General features: G+C 43.1%; 1 protein-coding gene across 1 annotated transcript in view; it reads left to right on the top strand.

Annotated features, from left to right (window-relative positions):
• The first annotated feature begins 702 nt into the window (after positions 1–702).
• CCNY (cyclin Y) overlaps positions 703–24,683 on the top strand; it is a 203,751-nt gene continuing 179,770 nt past the window's right edge. Inside the window, exon 1 of the mRNA XM_034760069.1 lies at positions 703–1,514. Within this exon, the coding sequence (XP_034615960.1) occupies positions 1,361–1,514 (154 nt within the window). The 5' untranslated portion in view covers positions 703–1,360. The remainder of the gene's footprint in view (positions 1,515–24,683) is intronic.

Here is a 24,683-nt window from a genome sequence, read left to right as displayed (position 1 = left end):
GAACCATTTATTATAATGTGAGTCCTGCACGCCATTGAACAACACTGTAACTCATTCATTGCTATGATTACTTAAAGTCAGGGGGTGCTGGTGGGGCACCCCCAGCACCCATAGCTCAAGCGCCCCTGGAGCCCCCTTTTTTGCATGGAGAGAATCATGAAGAAATAAGGGAAGGGGGAAAACATCGCGAAGAAAATGGGCTTAGCGATGGGGGTGCTGATTCTTGCTTTGTAGAGTAGAAGCAGGAAGCGCATGAGCTCTGTGCAGGGAGAACGAATGTGACTGTGGGAGCGATAGAAGCAGAGAGGGGGTGAGTGGGCGGCGGAGGAGTGAGAATGGAGGGAACGGAGAGAGGGGGAAGCGCGGGGGGATCACCCCCGCCCCCCTGCCAGCCGCACCGGTCTCTTCCCGGTGTGTGGGGCTGAGGCGGCTCTGAACCTGCCCTCGCCAAGAGGCCCGGCCCCGCGCCTGCTCCTCTTTCCCCCAGGCCGGACCTCGGTCGCGGTAAAAGCCGCCCAAGTATCTGGAGGCCGCTGGGGGGATCCCCGGGCTCCTTTGGGGGCTCTTCCCACAGCCCGGCTGGCCGGGGGAGGGGCCGAGAGGAAAAAAGCGGGGCGGGGCCTCGTGCCCCCCTCCCATAGCGAGGTTCCGGCGCTGGGCAGCGCGTGTGTGTAGCAGCGCTCCGGGAAGGCAGCGGCAGATTGGACAGTCGCGATCCCCACATGAGGTGCCTCCCCTCGGTGGCTCTGTTCCCTTCCAGGGCGGCAGCGGCAGCGGCGGGAGGAGGAGGAGGAGGGGCTACAGCCCTGCGCCGGGGGCTTCCCCTCTCCCAGTCGCAGCAGCGCCCCAGCTGGGCGCACCCCGGGAGCGGGCAGAGCGCCCCGTGTCTCCCTTCCCAGCCCGGCGGGCAGATGTTACCACCCACTTGAACCGGAACCTTTTTTGCAAAGGCAGCCTCGGGCTGCTCGCTGCCGAGGAGGCTGCGGTGCCGCCGCTGCTGTGTGCGCCGGGGGAGTGGATCCAGCCCGCTTATTGGGAGGTGGAGGAGGCGCGCGGTAGCTCAGCCGCTGGCAATGGGGCTGTGCATGCACCGGGCTTAGCCTGCTTGTGCAGTACATGCCAGGGCAGGATGATTTAGCTGCTGCGCCCTCCGCTCGGCTGAACGTGCTTGGGGCAAAGCTTCTTGAATGAGCCGCTGTGGGGCTCAGCCGGGGAGTGCGGCTGGAGGGAGCAGCAGCAGCCGCCACCGCCTCTTCCTCTCCTGCTTGTTGTTTTCTCCGCTGCTGCCCATGGCTTCTCGCCACCGCTGGTGACGGGCTCCCCCTGCATCCTCCCGCGCCTGGCCCGGCGGCGAAGGAAGATGGGGAACACCACCTCCTGCTGCGTCTCCTCCAGCCCCAAGCTACGCAGGAATGCCCACTCCCGGCTGGAGTCCTACCGCCCGGAGCCCGAGCTGAGCCGCGAGGACACGGGCTGCAACCTGCAGCACATCAGCGACCGGGAGAACATAGATGGTAAGAGAGGTGTGGGGGCTGCTGGGATGGGGAGCTCCACGCAGCTAGGGCAGCCGGGGAAATCCCCCTACAGCCCTCCTGGGCTGGGGAAATCCCCTCTATCTCCAGCCACAGAGGCAGCCCCCAGGGAAATGCATCCCCCAACGAGCACAGAAAGAGCCAAGTGGGGAACTCTCTGCTGTCCTGCTCAAAGGGGGGAAACATGGAAACCCCCAACCCTACCTCCCCAAACACCTTGGGAGCTCCCATCGCCTCTTCCTAGCCTCTCAGTGTTTAATCACTTCTATCCCTTGGGGAATCTACTCTCTCCCCTCCTCTTCCAGGTTTTTTTCTGGCTCTTTTGGTGATTGGAGAATATATGATGAGACAGAAGGTTTGTTTGGGTTTTTTATGCCTTCATCCACAATTTCGAGGCTTTTGGGTGCCCCATACCTGTATATCATAATGCAGCATTATTTACCCCATATTAATATGTCATGATGTAGCTCTGTTTATCCCCACCGGTACCCCTTAACCTTTGTGTGGATTCCACCTCCCCCTGTATGTGGTTCACAGTGTTGGGATCTTGTGTGGATTCTTGCCATGTACATTGTGATATGGCATTATTTATCTGCCCTTTCCTCTGATTTGAGGCCTTTATAGTTCTCCCACCTTAGTATTGATTGAAAGCCTGGAGTGCTATTTACCTCAGGCCTTACTTTCAAGATCTTAGTGTGTATTTGCCCCCTCACCCGGCATGGACTGATGTGACTGTTTACACTGCTCCAAGCTTCCAGACCCAATCCACTCAAGTATTTGAATTTCACAAGTGAATTTTTGCCCACCCAAATTTCCTGAACAAAGATGGTCTGTGGACTCAACTGTTGTTATAGGTTAATGGTCATCTGTTGCTATGTGTATGCCAAAGCCAATCCTAGTTGGAGGATAAAACATAAAGGATAAACCCAGATACTTATGGAAGTGGGAGAAATTTATCTTGTAATGACCTTCAGTACCAGTCACTTATTTCCTTCCATTACACTGATGATGAAGCATTGGTATAATAGAATGATGAATGTTCTCTCTCTACAGTATTATTGGAAAAACTATAGTCTCATTGACTCAGTAATGACCAAACATCCTTTTGTGTGCTCTGGTTAATTAGAACTCAGCCTATTCTTAAGTGTGATTTTAATGTATAAGTATAAACTAGTTTCTGATTAGCTGAAATAGTTAGTCCTAAAACTTAACTGGTAAAACATCAACTTTTTCATAGTTTGACGTGAATTGCCTTTGGTAGAAAGCCAAGAAAGTCACATTGGAACACATTAGATTTTTTTCAACATTTTTTTCATAGCTTATGTGATCAATTGCAAACTTTGTTTTAAACCAGTTCTCACCATTGGCTAAAACGAAATTCTTAATAATAGAGTAACTTTACCTCAGGTTATGATTATTTCTTTTAATTAAGTTACATGCTGGAATTGTGACTGTTACCTTTAAGACATTTTTGTTTCCACAGTAGAAAAATTGGACTGTAATGGGATCAATGGGTGGAAAAAAATTTATAATGGCCAGGTTTGAGAAAACGGGGGGAGATTTAAGAACTAGTTGTTAACCTGTGAATGACTGATTCTTGTCACACCAGTGTTGTCCAGATTAGCAGTAAACACCTTTTCCCATGATGATACGGATAATATCTAGTCCTGTTTCACATCAGTAGGAACAGGTCTTGCTCTATAGTTCTAAGTGAGAGATTTGGGGTTTTTTGGGGGGTGAGGAGCTGTTCTTTATAGTGTAGTGACAATACAAAAAATTCTAAATGTCTTTCCTTGTAAACTTACTTTTCGCCAAGAATTCTCTTCATGGTTTGGTTAGACCAGTGGCTCTAAACCTTTCAGAGTACTATACCCCTTTGAGGAGTCTGATTTGTCTTGTATACCAGAAGTTTCACCTCACTTAAATATGCTTTCTCACAAATTTAGACATAAAAATACACACATGTCACAGCACACTATTAATGAAAAATAGCTTTTTCTAATTTTTACCATTATAAAATAAATCAATTGGTATATAAATATTGTACTTACATTTCAGTGAGTAGTATATAGAGCAGTATAAACAAGTCGTATGAAATTTTAATTTGTTATGACTTTGCTACTGCTTTTTATATAACCTGTTGCAAAACTAGGCAAATATGTAGATGAGTTGATGAATCCCCTGAAAGACCTCTGTGGTTCCCCCCCCCCCCCCCATGGGTACACCCAACCTGCTTGAGAACCCATGGGTTAAACCAATTTTCAGATCAGTAATAGTACTCCATGAATAGAAGCACTGATGGGACATGTGTGCATGTTGTCTCTGTCCTAATAAATTCTTGTCAGTTAAAGGACCCTGTGCTTTACCAGTGGAACATAGTATTTATTTTCTATCTATCTCTGTTCAATCAGGCTCAGCACAGTGGCAAATGAAGTTAAGTTCTCAGGTGAGGGAGTTGCCTTCAACTCTGAGAGCATATAACTAATTTTGTGGTTTGTTTCCCTTGCCTTGCTGTTTGCTCAAATCTTGCTCCTCGCTATGATACTGATTAGGTATAGGGTCAGAGGCATCAGTTTTCATTGAGGAGATTGATGAAGAATGAGTTAGTGTTTCTTCATTGAACACAATTGAGGATATTATGGGTAAAACAAATAATTTGAAATACTCACTTTTGCATATCTGTTGTGTTGCAGTCAGATCCACTGGAGGTCTTTGGTCAAAGATGATAGACTGATTACAAAATGTAATAAGACTATTCTGTTTCTGAAATCTTATTTCCTGAGACTGGGTACGTTTTTGTTTTTAGATTGCTTGAAACTATATGGCAAACATATGCCTATGGTGACATAATGCGGGGGGGGGGGGACAACAAATAGTGCACTGTAATAATATTTCTACTGTTTTTCAATAACTTGAAAATATTTTACATGAAACAGTGAAGGAACAACACTGGTCAATTCTTTTCACACACACACAAAAAAAAGAGAGAATATTAGGTCTTGATGCTTCAAGCATCCTACAAAATATCTAAAATCCATGAAATATTCTTGAGAGCTATTTAGCTCTTCAAGAATTGGATATTTATTTGAAAAAACAAACTGGTGGTATCACTGTAAATAAACAATTTGGATACTTATGCCACTTTGTTTTTTTTAACCTGTGTTTCTCACTACCTGTTACGGCAGTGAGAACATCACTGTCAGATACAGTAGGTTTGACAGTGATGTTCAAGTTCTGGAAATGCTAATTCACTCGCACTTTTTTTCTTTTTTTCTCTCACACAAGTACTGATTATAAATTGTGCTTTCAGGAATTACACATTGTGGTGAGTACAATTAGTTGTTGTTGTCCTCTACCTTCAAGTCTGCCTTCAGTCCTCTTGTGTTAATCGAGATTTATAGAACTCTAGCTTTTTGGATTGGGCAAAGCAACTTTCGTAAAATAAAACGACCCTAAACCTTCTCCCATCCTTAAACCAATCTTAATTTGTTACTAAGGTTTGAAAAATGTAATGTCTTACCTGTCTGTTCCCTGCATGATTGCATGCTCTGTTCCAAGGCAGGATCAGAATGGCAATGCTGAAATACAGTGAGAGAACTGATTATTGTGGCATTTCCAGGCTAAGTAGAAGCTATGGATATCTTGTGAAAGAGATTCTCCTCTTATAGTTCTGAGGCTAATTTTGTTGAAGAAACTGGTTCCAGTAAATAAATGAACTCTTGAGAGCCTGTGCAAACAGAACCTTTTGAGGTTTGCTAGTCGTTCTGTGCTTTGTACTGAAACCATTGCAAATGCTGTCATGAAGAGAGGTACCAGTGAATTGCAATTACAGGATCTGATCATGCAGTTCTTGAAGGGGAGGGGACTCTCATTGTCTTAAATGGAAGTTCTGCCTGAGCAAGCAATGTAGGATTGGGCCAACAGTTATACCTGCCTGATGCCATGTTGTCAAAAAGCATCATTTTTGTAAGATATCAGGAACTCTTCATGTCTGTAAGTGAAGGGAATTCTGGAAATGTTTGAGTGGGAACAAACTTCTTTCAGAGACTTCCAAGTTAGAAGGCTAAACTCCTGTTCTGAATGTATTTTTCTGGTTGATGGCCATGTGGAAATGCTTCAAGAATCACCTTTTTGATTATCAGTCAACAACACATTTTTCTGAAAAGTTGGATCCATTGGGTTTCACTGATAATTAGACCATTATCTTCAGGCATAGACAGAAGCAGTAAAGATAACTGGTTATCTGCTTTGCTGCTATATTCTGCCCAGAAGCAAAAGAGGAATTCTAATTGGAGCTCAGAGGATGCCCACTCGTTTTAGTGACTGATTGCTCATAGAAACTTTTAAAGTTTATGAAATGGTTTAAACTTTAAAATCGTACTTCCGGAAAGTTGTGACAATAGGCTGAGGATTTCTTAATGAATTTGGATGACCCACTTTTCTATCTGTTGCTCATCAAGAGTCTTATCTAGCAGTATCCTGGCTACAAATATAAGATAAAACAGTAGATCACTTAATGTGTCAATCTGGTAAATTGCTGTTATTACTTAGATGACCTGATTTTTTTTTTTTTAACCCAGTCTTTTGCTAGACACTTTGTCCACTTTAAAATTGTTGTAGTATTTGGTTATTGGTCTGATTAAGACACGTGGGCTGGATTGTTTATTCCGTTTGGACACGGGGGTTCTGGATTTGAAAATCACACAGAATGGACTCTATAAAGGGCTCAGGTGTGTTGGTGATAGGTGCTGTTATAAAAGCTAGCTTGATAAAGGACATTTAGATTAGATTGACTGTGGTCTAGAGTCTAGACTACGTTTATACATGATGTCAGCATGTCTGTTGTCACACAGTCAGATCCGCTGATCTGAAAAAAGTGGCTCTCAGACTTGATTTTCCTGTGTGGCATAGATTTTTTCCACAGTAGGCTCTTTGTGAGAGCTTTGGTGGAGAGAGGATAACCTCACAGGATATATGGTATGAGACCACTGTCATAACCTGAAACCGACTGAGCTCATTGAACAGGTAGGCAATTCAGTTCTTATTATAATAAGTTACTCTGTCTCTCTCCCCGGCCCTTGCAAAATCCTTCTAATATTGCTGGGTCACATTTTTCATTGTCCATTGCAGATCAGATAACTGAACCCTGTGTGACTACATCCCTAATAAACCTATTCAACTCTTTTTGTGGTAGGTTAATTTTTCGGCAGCTGGTAGACAATCTCTTGAAAACAATCCACCCTGAAAGCAGTTTATTTGTGAAAATGGGCAGTAGCTATGTGAGAACATCTGAATTAAGATTATAGTGTGCCTCAGGTGTACTGGACTCTGAGAATTATGAGGTTTTATGTTGCCAAGTATAAAACTCAAGTGTAGTAAGGTTTTATAATCTGTCTGGTTTATTTAATGAAGATTTATGGAATGAGAATGTTGGTTCCTTTCAGAATGGTGGATTGAATACTGCCCTCATTTTCATTTTTTCAATCTCACTGACCTCAACAGAATTGCACAGGTATAACTGATAGCAGAATTTGGCCCGAAACATCTACGATTTTAACTGATAGATTGGTTCTGGGATCTACTGACAGGGTGAGGGTAGATTCCAAATCTATAAATTGAAAAGCTGAAGTCTTAAAGGAGTGATATCCCCTTTTCTGTGAATGACTATTATGTGATTTCAATGTCTATATTTAGGATGTATAATTTTGTTCCATAGAACCAGCCAACAGAAGGATATACATTCATTTGTATCCAGTTGAGTGCTGATAAAATACAACGATCTTTGAACACCTAGGGCCACGTTTCATGAAGGAATAGACCCAGACCCACAAAAGCAATTTTGCCACTTCCTTAGTTTAGTTTGGAGTGTTCATGTACACACATTTCTGAAGTACCTAACCTTGCATACCACAGGCTAAACTGTTTTTAAAAGTGTAATCTTGCTCAGATTAGCACCTCCCCATCTCTTATAAAAATGGGCCATATGATTTTTAATTACTGTAAATATGATTGATCTTTTGTTTTTACATCTCCTTTGAAAGACAGTATAGTTTAGTGCCCTTAAACTCTGTGCTGGAACATTGGCTCAGAGACAGCTTTGTCATCTACTGACTTTCTAACACTATACCTTGCAGCGCCTACTGTTTTTCTTGGAGGTCATGCATCTAAGTATCGCTTACACCTGACCCTTTAATAAAACTACTGTACTTGCATTCAAGCTCCTACACTGTTCTGCCCTGGCCTACATCACTGAGCTTGGCTCCTATATCGCACTCTCCCACTAATGCCAGTATTGATGCTTTCCTTGCTTTTGGTGGTGTTTTTTTCTCCCCCTCTCATCTCCGTGCCTTTTTCCTTTTTGCTCCCTCTTTGCCAAGTGACTACTATCACCTTGTTCAAAGCCTGCCGAAAATCTCATTTCTCCCATGTCATTTGCAGAAAGTGAATTAATTCACACTGTGTAAAATGTGTGTATGTATAAATATGTAGAAATGGAACCATCAAGATGCACACTTGTTAAAACTAGTCATCTTGTGAGCTTATTACTATAACCCTTAGTTTAGTACATTACCATATGATTTGTTTCCAAGAATTTCAGTTAATGGTTGAGATGCACAAGAGCACCAAAGTTTAGCTCAGACAAATACTTGAAACAGAATGTTGTGGATTAAAATGTACACGTTTGAAAATGTAAAGATCGCTGTACTGACACACATTTGCACAGGTAACTAAGAATACTACGTTGACAAGATAAATGAGGAAACCTGATGCTGTGTAGTGTTGTTGGCTGATATTGCTACATTAATATTGTCACATTCAGTGTCCAGTTTAAAAAAAAAAATCTGGATTTTAAATGTCTTTTCTGTTATATCTTAACAAGAATATGAAATAAACTTTTACAAAAATGAAAACGTAAATGACCTAGAGTCATTACTGTAGACTGATAACTATATTTAATGAAAATGGACCCTTTGAAGATTAGCACCATTCTTGCTTTGGAACGTTTTGCTTTGTCATTGTTTATTTCAATCAAAGAATTAACCAGCATAACCATACATTTTAAAAGTAATGTTAAAGAAAAAAGATGAAATGTGAAATTTTAAATAGAAAACGTTATCCTTGAGTATTTAACATCCAGATTATAAATCTGTGTGTGAGACGTTCTGCTAAACGTTGATATTACTTTTATTAATCCAAGACTGCTGGGTGCAGTTGTACTTGTTTAGTTTTAAATAATAATAGTAGGTTTTGCCTTCACTGCGACAGCTATTTTGACTTACTCCACTTGGGTTAGTTAGCCTAGGTTGAGTGAGCGTGGCCATGCTGTGAAACTTTCAAGCTATGCAGATGCTTGGATTAGCAGTTCAGGAGTTGTGCTGATTTGAGCATAGCCTGTGGTAGCATGCTCACTGCATAGCTCAAGCATTACCCATGCCCCTTAACGACCCAGGTAGCTTGAGTTTAAAGCACCACTTAACTCAAGCTAGAGATTTGTGTGTGTGAAGGGACGTCGGGGGGGTTAGGTCAAGTTATGCCTTGAGCAAGCAGTAAAAGCAAGTCCTTGGCTACTAGCTATTCATCTGGTTCAGGAACTGTTTCCAGCATTTGTAGGGCGGTAGGTGCAGGTTCTGCATTTAAATCCTTGTTTTGTTTTTTCTCTTGAGGTTGTAAAACTTCATGTCTGTGAACTTGCAAAGGATTTATTAGCGTAACCGTAAACATCTCGTGGTAGATGTTCAGCTAGTGTGAATGTCGTAGCTCGGTTAGGTTTAGTGAGCTATGGTAGTTTACACTAGCAGAAGATCCTGCTCCTCTTGCATTAGTTCTTTGCACAGGTAATCTGACTTCTGTTAGGCCAGGTCAATGCTGCAGCTACGCCACTGTAGCGCTTTAATGAACACACTTACTACAGCAATTGGAGGGGTTCTCCTGTTGCTGTAGTTCACCTACCGGAGAAGTGGCAGCTAGATGGACGCATTCTTATTTCAGCCTAGTGCTGTGTACACCAAAGGTTGGGTCAGCATAGCCATGTCTCTCAGGGATGTTGATATTCACACTCCTGAGAGACTTAGTTGTGCTGCTGTAAGTTTTCAGTGTAGGCTATGGCTACATTAGAGAGCTTACAGTGGTGCTGCTGCATCTGTGCCACCTTAAGCTCTCTAGTGTAGCTGCTCTAAGCCAATGAGAGAGAGCTCTCCTGTCAACTTAATTAATCCACCACCAACAAGCGATGGGAGAAGCTCTTCCGCTGACACAGCGCTGTCCACATCGACATTACTGTGTCGCTCGGGGTGGCTTATTCACACCCCATAGCGACATAAGTTATACCGACATAAGTGGTAGTGTAGACATAGCTGTAGACCAGCCCTGTGTAGCTGTACCATTATAGCCATACTGGCAAATCCTCCTTGTGCAGGTGCAGTTTATATGGGCAAAAAATTCTTTTGCTGGTATAGTTTATACCAGTTTTGTGAGTGACATAAGCTATACTGGTAAAAGCACGCATTGTTGCCACCTGGCGGTGTGAAACTGATGGGCCCGTCTTCCGGCTAGTGCAACCTTGGGAGCAAAAGAGCAAATCAGTAGTAGACCCAAGTTTGCTTCCAGTGTGGTGCTTTCCACTGTGCATTAGTATTTCAGCAAGGTGATATATTTGATACAGTTACCACATTGTTCTTGCATTCATGAGATCTCTTCACAGCTTTCTGATGGATGCACTATGAATTATTCCTGCTTCTCTCTGTGTGAAGAGAAGAATTTATTACTTTCAGGTGTTAAGAAGCAGCTGTTCGTGCTTGGCAAGTCTTGCGAAGAAGAAAAAGAAGAAGAAGAAAATAAAAAATTGACCTGTACTTGATCAGCAAACCCTAAATTGGCTTGCTTGCGCTCTATCTCTAGGGAGCATGACAGAGACTGTAAAAGTGTGTGTGTGTGGCAACTTTGTGTTGGGCAAGTGTGGGTTGTGGGGTTTTGTTTTCCCATTGCTGCACAGTTTAATTGTTCGTAGGGAGTAGTGGTGTTGTCCTCCTCTCTCCTTCCAAGCTCTGTTCTGTTTCTTGAGAGGGAAATAAGATTACAGTGGGATCCATGTCAGATGGATCAGTACTTGGACTTTCAGAGATGGGATGAATTATATGCGGCTTGTTACTTGTTCTGTGGGGAAAACTTTCCCTGCTGCAGGTGAGACTGGTGACTGTACAAATAAAAAACCTTCCTCTTAAATGAACAGGTCAGTATTTATTTCCCTTGTTCAAGAGATAAGGAAAATTTCTTGCTTTACCTCTTTATGCCTCCTGCACAAAAATTGTTTTTCTAATGTTCCCTGATTTCATTTAAAAATAAAAATTTGACAACTGGTACCTCTAGGTCAGAATTTCTCAAACTGGGGAGCAGGCTGCCCCGGGGGGAATATAGAATGTTTTCTGGGGGCATGCGAGAAGCTTGCGGGGGGGGAACATACTGTGCACTTTTACCCATAGCAATGAATAACTAGCAAAGTTGAATCCTCCAGACATATCAGGTCCTCCGATGGTGCTGTGCATTTGACTCCAGATGGTGCTGTGCATTTTGACGGATTTCTGTTAAGCTTGCATAGTATTATACAAAGTCATTGCCTTCTGTACATTAATCAGTTTGCCGTGACACTCTGTACCTCAAAGTAGTACACTGGAACCCCCATATTGATCGCTGTCATATGATTATATGTTTAGTACAAAGTATGCCTTGTGAGGTATCATTTTAAAAATCTTAGTACATACAACTCACTAGGATTATCAATGTGTTAAGTTATGAATTATTGCCATATGTGTTACTGAAATATGTTGTGAGGTTGGGAGACATCCATAGCTGGCCTTTCAGTAGGGACAAAGGAGCAACTACCACTAGCCAGACAGGCATTGTGACCCATCAAGAAGAATCCACTGACCCAGAGATTTCTCAGAGAGGGCACATACGCAATGAGGGCTGCCTAATCCATGTCACAGCAAGGAGCTTTCTAGCAGCTGGAAGACCATATAAAAGAGGGAGAGGGACATCATGACAGTGACACTTGGCCTCTCTCCTCCCCCATCTCAAAACTTGGAAAATTATCTGCAAGAAATCAATCTGGTCCCAGCCTGGGAAAGGAGTCCAGCCTGTGAATTGAGAACTATGAGCTGCCTGTAACATATGTTTGGGTAAGAGACTGTTTGATTCAAATCTTGCTGTAGAATTTAGACTGCGAGTTTATCCTTATTTCTTATGTAACCAACTCTGATCTTTGTCTGCTATTTATAATCACTTAAAATCTACCTTTCTGTAGTTAATCTGTTTTTTGTATTTTACTTAAAGCAGTGTGGTTTTGGTTGAAATGCTTGGGGAATCTCAGCTCAGATTACACAGGCTGGTGCATGTCCACTTTCCTTTGACAAAACGGTGAACCAATTAATGAGTTTGCACTGTCCATGGGAGTCTTGAGCAGCATAAGCTGGTGTATTTTGGGGTTCAAGGCTGGGGGTTTGGGTGATGTGCTGGTGCCTCTCCGTATGATTCATGTGGCTCAGGGATCATTCATGCAGTTTAGCTGGGCATGGGGTTCCACATGTTCATGGCTGAACGATCACAGCTCCTTGTCACTGGCGTATTATTGTATGAGAGAGAGAGAGAGAGAGAGAGCCCAGGCTGGAGAGTTAAGGGGGCACAGAGGTCCCACAGTTCCAGATTGTACCCTGGGTATCCCGTCACAGCGGTATGCACATTTGATTGTAAACATTGACCACAATCACAGTTTTGCTTTTGCTCTTACTACAGTAGATTCTTGGCTCTGTTTGAATTGGTGCCTTAGTGAGTTTCATGTTTGTTATTTTTTAAACTTGGTATATATAGGGCTCTACCAAATTTACCATCCATTCTGATCAATTTCACGGCCAGAGGGTTTTAAAATTGGTCAGTTTCACGATTTCAGATGTTTGTCTGAAATTTCGTGGTGGTGTAATGGGATAGGTGAGGGGGTGTTTGCAAAGTTGTTGTAGGAGGGTCCCAAGATTGCCACCCTCACTTCTATGTTGCCTTCAGAGTTGGGCTGTGAAGGCAGCACCCTGCCAGGTTCCTGTAATTAAGAGGAGGTTCCCAGAGGTAGAGGTGGGTAGGCTCTCCCCTATGCTGCTGGGAGTGCTCCAGCTGGGGGCTCCTAGCTGCTAGTTCAGGCCAGGGGCAGATTAAGGCAGGGGCCCCTGGCCAATTTGGGGGGGCCATCCAGGAAAAATGGGTGCCTCAACCCCAGGGAAAAGCCTCAGGGCAGAAGCACCTACCGGGTCACCCTGAGCCCCAAGAGCAGCTGCAGGGGCTGAAGCCTTGAGCTCAGACTGCCCCGAGCTCCGGCTGTAGTGTAAGGGGAGTGGCAGCCCAAGCCTGGGCGGCCCTGAGCCTTGGCTGGAGCGTCGAGATGGGGCACAGAAGCCCTGAGCTTGGGCTGCCCTGGTTGGAGCATCGGGGGAAGGCGGAAGCCCCCAGGGGAGAAAGCCCCGGCTCAGTGCCTGGAGCAGTGTGAGGGTTGGGAGGGGGAAACGGAAGCCTGGAGCCCAGCTACAAGGCTGCTGCAGTGCAGAAGTGAGGGTGTAGCACCCTCATTTCTGCGCTGCCTATGGAGGTGGGTCTGATCTCCCCACCAAGAGGGGCCGTGCAAGGCAAGGACAACTCTTGTCCCTCCCCAGCACAGCTGGACTAGCCCTGAGCTCCCAGCAGCAGGGGAGATCAGATTTCACAGGGGAGGGCTGATTTCATGGTCTATCACACGTTTTTCACAGCTGTGAAATTGGTAGGGCCCTAGGTATATGTACTTGTGTGGCAGGGGGTGGGGGCATAAACTGCTACAGTCGTGAAGAGGGGCTTGATCAAATAAGTTTGAGAAGCACTGTTCCAGGTATGTATGCAATGTTGTTGTAGTCATGTCAGGGTATTAGAGAGACTAGATGGAAAGGTAATTTTATTGGACCAACTTCTGTTAGTGAAAGAGATGAGCTTACGCAGCGCTCTTCTTCAGATCCGGGATGCTTACTCAGCTAAATACATGATGGAACAGATTGTTTAGTATAAGTAAGTTCAGAAGGTTATAGATAGATCTCTGGGGATGATGTTTTGTTTCTGCATCTATGGACTGCCAAGATGTTTATTTCCGAGATGTCTGTAGTGGTTGAGCACCATAAATACCTGAGATACTACCTTGGATTGCGAATAAGAAGTTTGCTTACAATATTGTACTCCTGTTCTTTTTGCGGATACAGACTAACACGGCTGCTAATCTGAAACCTTACAATATTGTGTTCTTCAGTTTTCCTAAGTTTTCATGAAACTAGCTGATTAAAGGAGGACATAACTCCAGTATTTTACTGGGACAGTTGGCTAGTAAAGAAGTCGTACCTACTAAAAGTAAAGATAGTGATTCAATGGACAATACAAATCTAATTCAGTGGAATCAAGGAATATTGCTCAGGGGGACCCACAAACTTCATTGTAGGAAAAAAGATTGGAAGGGATCTGTTTTGAATTAGTTGACTTGAGTATTATGGTTGCCCATTGTTCAGTTTTATTTTATTATTATTATTATTATTCACTCAATGAAATAAGGTGTTTCTGTGATTTGGAAATTATATGACATACTTTGCAAATATACATACTCACATCTGACTAAGTGTGAACCGCATACTTTCCTGTGTAAAGAGAGCTTGTATCAAAATAATGCATGTTTAGCAATCATGACTGTTGTTGAACAAGACAGCCAATGGTATATAGACAAACATATTGTAAGAGAGACATAATTAGGTAGTCCTCCAAGTACTTTACAGACATTGAATTGAACCTCACAACGACCCTGTGAAGTAGAGAAGTACTTTGCAAAAAGAAGTTAAGTGATGTGTCTGAGGCTATGTCGGAGAGTCAGTATCTGAGGTGGGATTGGAATTTGCAAATTCTTGGCTCCCCATTCTGTGCTCAGACCATTAGATTGTGCCTATCTTTGTGGATTGAATAAGGTTTTTATTAAGCAATAAAACTACTTAACCATCATTTGGTTTGAGCAACTATGGTATAGAACAGTGGTTCTCAAACTAGGGCCGCCGCTTGTTCAGGGAGAGCCCCTGGTGTGCCAGGCCAGTTTGTTTACCTGCCGCGTCCGCAGGTTCGGCCGATTGTGGCTCCCACTGGCCGCAGTTCGCCGCTCCAGGCCAATCGGGGCTGCAGGAAGCAGCGCAGGCCGAGGGACATATAATTTCCCAAATCACAGGGTAAGCACCCCGGGCGGGCCGGGCCAGTTTATTTACCTGCTGACGGAAGGGGTGCGGGTAAGAGATGTGCTCCCGTGGTTTACCGCTGGGACGGCGAACCACAGCCAGCGGGGGCCGCGATCGGCCGAACCTGCCGCGTCAGCAGGTAAATAAACTGGCCCGGCCCGCCAGGGTGCTTACCCTGGCGAGCCGCGTGCCAAACGTTGCTGACCCCTGGTGTAGACATTGTGATAGGTCGATGTAAGCTATGTGCTTGAGGGGGTGATTCTCTCACACCCCTCCCCCCCCAGGGACGTAACGTACATTGACTTAAGTGGCAGTGTAGGCCTAAGGTAGGCAAGAGTTGCCTTCAGTTTTCATTCTAATACATATTTCTTCCTTTTTCTCTTCTCTTGGCAGACATGGTAGCTTGGCTGCCCTAGTCAGTAAGGGTAGACGTTATTATAAATTGGTCTCATCTTCCTCTACCAGTGCCAAAGTCTCACTAAGACTAAATAGTATTACATAAGAGAAGACACTCCCTCAGTATGTAGCTGTTAAATGTAACTGCATTTTAATTTTAGAACATGGTGTTTGTTTGTTTGTTTTCCTTAAATACTGTGATTAACATGATCAAAGAAACTAAATTGGGGACTAAGTGCAATTTATTGCATGACAAGCTGCCTAATATGCAAGGTCGCACACTGTTCTATTCTGTGTACATTGAGATTTGAAACCATTTTTTCACCTTACTAGGAAGAACAACAATATTTCATGATGCTAACACAGTTTCAGGTTCAGCTGTAGACAGACATTAGCCTTCTACAATACCCAAACTCCATGGGGTGAGTTCAGGATGTAATAGTAGCCTTAAGTTGAAATTTCCTGGCATGCCTTTTTTGTACACATTTTGAAGTTTTTTGTGACTGTTAAACCCATGTAGCAATCAACAATAAATAGGACAATTTTTCTAGCGTTTTATCCTTTTATAGGCTGAAGAGAAATACTAAAACACTTTTTTACAATTACAGAAACGCAAACTGTGATTAGCTTTGAATTAAAAATGTTCCTTGATACATGCTCCTATTCTGTTCATTTTAAGGACCCAGTTCAGATACAATATGTGATGTCTATTTTAAGGTGACTGGGGGGGAGGGATAGCTCAGTGGTTTGAAAATTGGCCTGCTAAACCCAGGTTTGTGTGCTCAATCCTTGAGGGGGCCACTTAGGGATCTGGGGCAAAATCAGTACTTGCATCTGCTAGTGAAGGCAGGGGCTGGACTCGATGACCTTTCAAGGTCCCTTTCAGTTCTAGGAGATAGGATATCTCCATTAATTTTATTTTTTAACAAGGTACTTAATGAGAATAGGGTTCATTTACACTGTAAAACAAAAGCAAAACAAAAAACCAACCCAGCAGCAGTGAGTCTTATAGCCCAGGTCAACTGACTTCGGCTCCCGGGGCTTGTGCTACTGGGCTAAAAATAACAGTGTACACTGAGTGGGAACCTGTACGCTGCTGTGTTTAGCCCTGTAGCATGAGCCATGTGAGCCTGAGTGAGTTGACCTGGGCTCTGAGACTTGCTGCTGTGTTTTTTTGTAGTGTAGACATACCCCTGAGCACTCTGGAGAGCATGGTTTCTGCTAGTGACTCATCCGTTTAGCTCTTTCTCTTTGGATTAAATGTATTGTTAAAAAATGCAAAATAGCTGTTTTTAAAAAAAATTAAACTAGTAAACCCCAACATTTTATTCAAGTGACACTCTGGTAAGTGGCTCTAGGATTGTTTTAGCTTAAAACAAAACATAAAAAAAAAAAAAAATCCAGTTCCACAGGTGAACAGTGGAGTTTTACCCTCCCATGTGTACATGTAACAGATCATATTTCTCAGCTCTCCTAGTCTTTCTACCATTGGGTTAGTTATCGTTGGCACTCCCTTCTCTGTAGCTTTTTATCATTAATATTCCAGCTTGACAAAAATCCACCCAAACGATTATTTTTAGCAGTCTTGGGGTTGGTGGGAGAAGGGAGTAGAACGCTGAATATTTTAAGCTGTTAAACCATACTGTCTACAGCGGAAAGTCCTCTTTTTTTCGTGGTTGGCCTTTGGGATAATCCTTATAATGTCAAACATATTGCTTCAGCAATATACATTTACCATCCTGATACCAGCCACAGAAAGAAGTAAAATACGCAATATACGTCGGTGTTGTAACCTTTTGTGTGTGTGTGTGTGTGTGTGTTAACCTTTCAAAGGGTTGGATGTGAGAAGAATGGGATTTCGGTAATTTAGAAGCCCTTAGAGATCTGTGACACTACAAAATCAGCATGAGTTTTAACCAGTTGTTTTGTGTGAAATATTACCTTTTGAGTGAAGTGGTGGTTTTTTATTTCAATACCTTAAAAGTTTTTTTCACTGCAGTTACTGTAGTTTTCCCTTTCTACCCAAGTAGATAGTCAAATTTCAGGGCCCTGGGGATGTTCCAGTTGGAAGTAGCAATTGATGGACTGTTATTTTCTTTGATGCAATCTTGTTTATTTCAAGGAATGTACAAAGTCTTTCTCTGAGTGCAGGAGGAATCAGAAATGAAATAAATAGTTTCCTAGCTTAAAGCCCCAAGCCTCTTTAGCCAACAGACCCCAAAGTGCTCTCTCTATCCCAGGGTCACACTGTGCTCACAGGCTACTACTGGACTGTCTTGCTTTTTTGACTCTGTTGCTTTGTTCTTGTCTTTTCCCAGTTTGTGTGATCCTACACCCACCCACCTGGGCACAATACCCAGTGGAACCCCCAGCCCACATGGTGTTCGTTTTTGGGCATATTCTGTTAGGCCTTGTTTTAGGTGTGGCCCTTTTACTGTTTCTCACAAATGTTTTAAGAGAAGGGTATATTTACATATCTGCTTGAACAAGGTTTTTAATTCAGCTCTCAAAATGGTTTCACCCAGCTCATAACAGTGTAAATTTTGCACCCCAAGAAATTGTCTGCTTGGCAAATTTGAATGTTTAAGTTAAAGGGACACGGTCAGGTCCCATTTAGCTGGAGATTCATACTTTTTTTTTTTTTTTTTTTTTAAAGTAAGCTTTTAAGAAACTTAAAACCAGATTTTTTTTCAATATTCTAGTAGACAGTTCTTTCTAGAATAAATACTTGAATTGCAGTGTGTGCAATCCAAATATTAAGGCATTGTGGTAGGCCATGAGAACCTGAAAGTGAAATTGAGTGACTAATGTGGTGTGTTTTTTTTTTTTTTTTTTTTTTTTGAGAGCCTGACCTGCTCCATTATTGAGAGAAAAAATACCTCTTAAATAGCAGCACTACTCTTTCAACTTTCTCCTAGAATACAGTGGTTCTTAACCCACACAAGAGGCTATAAAAGGGTTCTGATTAATGTATCCTCTTAACAGATAGAGTTTCTGTCAGTGTAGCATCTTTCTGTCTACTGTGCTGTTGTGTTAGCAGTATAATCTTGAGACCTGGTCTGGGATGTGAAATTGATCCCTAATTCTTGTATTATCAAAGGGTAAATAGGATTGTCTGTCTGGTTTATCCCCTCTGTTCATGCGTTAGTTTGTATAGCTCTATTATATTTCCTTTCTAAACTCATCCCAATCTTCTCTCTCTCTTTACATGGAAATCTTTCCAAGTCTCTAATTTTTCTCATCCCATCTCTGGATCATATCTATTTCTGCTATATCTTTTTTTGAGATATGATGAGCAGAGCTGAACATAGTAGTCTAAGTGAGAGTGTATTATTGATATATTTGATGGCATTATAAATTTCAATATTATTTTGTAGCCCATATGTTATGCATCCTAACATTACATTTACATTTTAACAGTTGCTGTTAACAGGTTTTATTGCAGGGGCAATGATATTAATCCTTTATTTTCTCAAGCCTACACAACATCAGATCAAATAGTTATCTCTAGGGTGATAAGATTTCGTATTTTTGATCTTCGGTGCCTTCTGACATGAAATGACATTTGTATTTTGAGCATGCACTTTTTCTGGTAACATATGTATGTGAGTAATCCACTTAGTTGCTACGCTTTAAATGGAATTTAGTTGTTTTTTCCCCTTGCTTAAAAAGTACTGAGCTGTGTAGGCTGCTTTCCTCCTGTTACAAAGTTACAAGCAGATTCAGTCCCTTAGCAACAATGTTAAGACCTGCAATTCATAGAACAAATGTCTCAATTTCTGTCATTGGTGCTCTGCCAAACTTTAATACCTCCAGCTGTAAATCTTCTCTTGCTACATATTTTTGCATTTCTCTCTTAATGTAAATGAGAAATCTCATTTCCCTATTGGGACCCAAAACTGATCCATTTGGCGGTTACATTGAAAAACAGGTTACACTGCTGAGATGGCGAAGTTCGTTCTTTTGTCCCCTTCTTCCTCCTAAAGGGAGATAACTTACACGAGTGTGTTAAAATAAGATTGTTGTGGAAAGTTGCTGAAGTTGTCTGTACTGTTGTCTATGCCTACCTGCTGTTACAATGTTCTGTTGATCCCATCATCCCTACAAGCAACTTGTTCAAAGTAATCATACTTTGCTAATCAAAGAGTACATCTTCACTACCCGCTGTATTGGCGGGTAGCAATCGATTTATCCGGGATCGATATATCATGTCTCGTTAAGACGCGATATATCGATCCCCGAACGTGCTCACCGTCGACTCCGGAACTCCATCAGAGTGAGTGGCGGTAGTGCAGTTGACGGGGGAGCCGCGGCCATTGATCCCGCGCTGTCTGGACCCCAGGTAATTCGATCAAAGATGCTTCGAAGTTGCGTATCTTGGATCGATTTCCCCCTCCCCCCCCAGTGTAGACCAGCCCAAACACTAGAGGGAATGCTACATACTGAGTCAGCACACCTGCCAACCTTTGTGATAGTATAGTCCGCTGTATAGCTTAGCCTGTCTTATTTACTTGACAAAAACTAATAAAGTGCCTAGACTGCAAGAATGTGTGCAGACTTTCCTGGTCCCGTGTCAGTTTTAGGAATGGGTTTTTAATCTTTCTTGCATCTTGGTGATGCAGTCAGTGCAGATACAGTGGGAATAATATAAGACATTTAGTGTTTGCTAACTGCATTATCTCAGACCATGATCTCAGTATGAAAATGATGCAAGAAATAATTTGCTGTGCACGTCCTCAAATCAGCAATACGCATAACCATGTATTCAAGTCCATTCCATTAAACACATGCTTACGTCCTAAAGCACTTCAGTCTGCGCTTAACTTTCAGCGAAGAGTGGGACTTAAGCACATTCTGAAGTGCTTTGCTGAATCAGGGCATGCATGGGGATAATGTTGGCTTAAACCATTGTTTAATCTGTCCTTCAAGATGCTAAGCAGGTGAGCGTGTGTAACATGAAGATCGTAAGTAGTCCCATTGACCTTATTCTGCTTTTTAGTTTAGTGTTCTGTTTCATTCAATGATCTGGTGGTAAAATTCACTTTTCCTATACTTTATTACTGTGTTATCTATAAGAGATTGCCAGCAAATACCATTGATATTAAAGTAGCACATGATAACACTTACTTTGATGGTTTGTCTACATTTGAGGTTGTTGCAATGAAATAACTGGAAGCAAGAGAAATCTAGTTAGATTGGTCTGCAAATGTAAATCAGAACCGTTGGTTGGTTGGTTCTCCAGAAAGATGTGTACATTAACTTTAAAGAACACAGTCATAATGTTTTTTGTATGCATATAGCTGAGATTGATACAGATCCAGGCCCTGATTCAGAAAAATATCTTGAGTTTCAGCACGTATTTTAAGTCCCATTGAATCTTTCCCTTCTTTGAGTGATTGCACATGTCCATTCTACTTCAGGTATGTGCGCACCTCGTATGCTGTTGTCAGAGACTTTTTCCTTAGCAGTACAAATCAGGGTGAGGCTTGTGCCCTCTGCTGCCTCATGATGGTATAAAAGACAAAGCTGCCCCCAGATGCCCCCTAAGTTCCTCTTTACTGCCCGTAACAATTGTTGGAGCATCTTGTTTTGCCTTCACAAGCTTTCCCAATTTGTCTCTTTTGTACCAGTTGGTACTTATTTAGCTGTAGTTTTAGTATTAGATAGATTTTAGCGTTAAGTTTTACTTTTAGAGTGTTATGCACGTCAGTTCCTTTAGTGGGTTCTGGTACTGGGGCTGGAGCATGCCTTGGTCATGAGGCTTCAAGCCTGTCATTCCTGCAAAAGACGCTGCCAGTAAGTGACTCTCATTCCAGGTGCCTGACGTGTCTTGGAGAGTCACAAATTTGGGATCGGTGTCAAGTTTGTAGGGACTTTAAACCAAGGACCAAAGAGGCAGGGTAGCCAGACTTAAATTTCTACTGAGGCAGGCAGTTCTGCACCCTCTCTGAGCATTCCCACTCTGGCTGCCAAGCACATGTGGTTCAGTCAGGAGCATTACTCTTGCGTTGGCTGACTCCTGGCACCAGTCTCCTTCCCAGGCACTGAGGAGGAAACACTTCAAGTTACTCTTGAAGGATTCAGCATTTGGGAGTGGGAACTCCATGTATCTGCAAGCTTGCTGACCTTTGGTGCCTGGAAGCTGAGTGCACTTGAATTCAAGGCACTCCCCGAGGAAGTCATCCACTTGGTCAGATCTGTTGACTCTGGTGCTGGCACAGGCACTGTTGAGACCAGCCCCTGAAGTAGCACTGTTTGAGCTCAATGGTGCTGTCTGTGGTGTCCTACCCAGCAGGAGGCTATCCCAGTGCCATCAGCTCTGGAATCTTATGCTGTGGCATGGGACTTAATGAGTCTATTGGTAGCAGTTTCACCAGCAGTTGAGGAGTCCTCTTGCACGGAACCTCTGACTGGGTAAAGCATTGCTGACCGCTATGACCCAGCATGTGGTACCATGGGCGCCTCCGGATCTGAGTGCTTCATCATTCAGTGCTGTCCAGAGGGAAGCAGTCAGTGATCTCTCTGGCGCTGTCTTCTCCAGCGTCTCAGTACCGATCACCAGCATCAAAAGGAATAGCCGTCCCCACCCCACCCCACGTCAGAATGAGCTGATTAATCTTCGGACTTGCAGGTTGGCTCGTGTGTCTTTCAGTTGCATCTCATACCTCACCATTCCCCTCCAAGGGCTTACCGCTACTGGTAACCTCTGGAGGGGCCCATCTTGCCAAGCCAGTAAAGCCCAGTGGCTGTTTTGGAATCCTTGGGAGTTTCCACCTGCCTCCAGGTTGTCTCCATGCCCTCCCGACTCTGCTTCTTTGAGTAGGTAGCAAGACCTATGCCACCAAGTGGAGTTGGAGGCCGGCTCAGTATCGAATAGGAGGGTATTGCCCGGCAAGTGCCAGAGGAGTCTCCATTGTGGAGCTCTTGGCTTCATCCTCTTCCTCATCTGACGAGGCAGTGGTGTCAGAAGGCTTTGTGTGATAGCTATCAGGACCTTTCAAAGAGAGTGGCTTCTGCCTTGAATATCCAGGTGGAAGAGGTTTGCGAGTTGTCCCACAGACGTAGTGACATTCTGGCCACCCGTAGGACCTGGCACTTCTGATTGAGGCTCTCCTGGAGCCCACCGAAGTACAGTGGCAGACTGCACCTTCCCTTCCACCCACATCATAGTGGGTTGAGTACAGGCATTATGTACCCTCCCCCAGTCTGGAATATCTGTAATTCGTAAAACAAAAAGTCCTGGCCATCAAGGTCTATCTAGCAGCTATCTTGGCTTTCTGTCCTCCTGTGGTCAATTGATCCATTTTATCTTTATTTTATTGTCTGATGTTACGATTAACTAACATGTCATGTCATATATAATCATTGTATGCTAAACAGATTTAAATTGTAGGATTATAGAAGCATAAGATTGATTAGTATTTAGAATGGATTAGGTATCTAAGTAAGTCGTGCTGAAACGCTGAGGCCTGTAAAATGTCAGCTTAGCCATACTAGGCCATAGGCTTAAGAAATGCTTGATGTAAGTGTCCAAAGAATGATCCTGTGCCACAAGATAATAGGAGAAGATGTGCCAGTGGGTGGTATTATGGAAAAATTAACTGCAAGATTAATTTTTGATTAGAAGACACTCGGTAGTGACATTTTTCTAACATTTGCCCTAGTTGCAGGGTGCACTATGTGCATAATTGCTAATGAGAATAAAAAACTACAAATAACCTATGAAAAATGTGTACCCCAATATTCTTGGGGGACACAATACAAATAAGGAAAAAGAGGGTGGACACTTTCATGCAAATTCATAGAGTGTAGCAAATTCTACACAGAATTACAAGATAAGAGGGCTACCAGATTGGGTAAAACAAGTTCCCTATGGGAAAACTCCAGAAGGAACCATCCCTCTACTGATGATCAATTGGCAAGGCATCCATCAGTCCCTAAGAAGTTAAGGATGTGAGCATGATTATACTTGTGCATAAGTCTTTATAGAATTCTGTTTGCATGGGTAATCATAACTTTAATTGTAACTTTTTAATAAAACTCGTAAAACAGACTAGACCTTTTACTTGTGAATGTATGTGTGGTCACTATCCTTGGTCTTTGTGTTCCTAGAGGCTCTAAATCTAAAGCAGGTAGCAGAGGTGACTTTCACTCTGAGCTTGAAACTGTAGCTGCCAGAGCCAAACCTGTGGTGGTGTAATACAACATTACTAAATTCACTTTAAATAAAATAAAAGGCTACACTCCGATTGATGATTGTTCTGTTTTTTCCAATTCTATGTTGATCACGTCTTGTAGTGTCTGGAACTGTTACACCCCCCCACTGGAGAATCCTGTTCCCCCATAGGATTTAAGCATGATGTCAAAACTAATAGGTCCTCCCTTTGAACCGCTAGCTACCTGTTCCTTGCTACATCTTTAAATGAGGGTAACCTTTTTGGTGGCAATCAGTTTAGCCAGGAGAATGGATTAACTTTGTGCTCTAATGTCTGGACCTCCATATATGGTCTTCAATGACCAGATTTACCAGCATCCCCATCCGAAGTTTCTTACAAAAGTTGTGTCTCACTTCCACTTCAATATATATATACAATATATATTGGGATACTTGCCTTCTTTCTTCCCAAAGCCTCATGCTCATAAGGATGAGGAAAGAGTCCATGCTTAGGATGTCAGGTGAGTGCTAGCATTCTACTTGGACAGGACTAAGCTGGTTAGATCAACCTCACAATTATTTGTGGCAGTTGCAGATAGGATGCAGGGACTTCCAGTCTCTTTTCAAAGTATCTCATCTTGGATATCCTCTTGAATACACTTGGTCAACATAGTTCCACCAAATAGGGTAATGATACGTTCAGCAAGGCTGTGTCTGTGGCCTTTCTAGTTAAGTGCCTATCCTACGTACATGTAAGGTGGCAACGTAGACTTCAGAGCATACTTTTGCCTCACATGCCATCTCTCAGCAATCTAGAGGTGATGCCAGATTTGCATTTGTGGGCCTCCAGTCCTTGTTCAGGTAGACTCCGATCCCATCTCCAGATCAAACTGCTTGTGAGTCACTGAAGTGGAATGGACACGTGTAATCACACGCAGAAGAAATGGTTACTAACCTGTTCCGTAATTGTTGTTCTTCGAGATGTGTTGCATGTGTCCATTCCATGACCTACCCTGCTTCCCTTCTTTATCAGTCTCTTCAGTCAGAAGGAACTGAGGGAAGCTGGAGGCGGCTCTGCCTTTAATATCATCACGCAGCAGCACGAGGTAGCAGTGTTCATGTGCTGCCCTGATGGGTACTGCTGAGAGTAAAATCTCCGACTACCATGCCCTGGACATGAACACACATGAAGTGGCATGGATAGGTGCAACACTTCTCAAACAGCAGCAGTTATGGAACAGGTTAGTAAATTTCTTAAGCTCTCCTTGGCCATGAAGTCTAAAAAACACTTGGTGCCATGGTGTGGCCACTGCTTGTCATGCTGACCAGTACTGT

This window comes from Trachemys scripta, chromosome 2 (assembly GCF_013100865.1).
Source record: "Trachemys scripta elegans isolate TJP31775 chromosome 2, CAS_Tse_1.0, whole genome shotgun sequence".
Taxonomy (NCBI): Eukaryota; Metazoa; Chordata; order Testudines; family Emydidae; genus Trachemys; species Trachemys scripta.
This window is presented reverse-complemented; position numbering and strand designations above follow the sequence as displayed.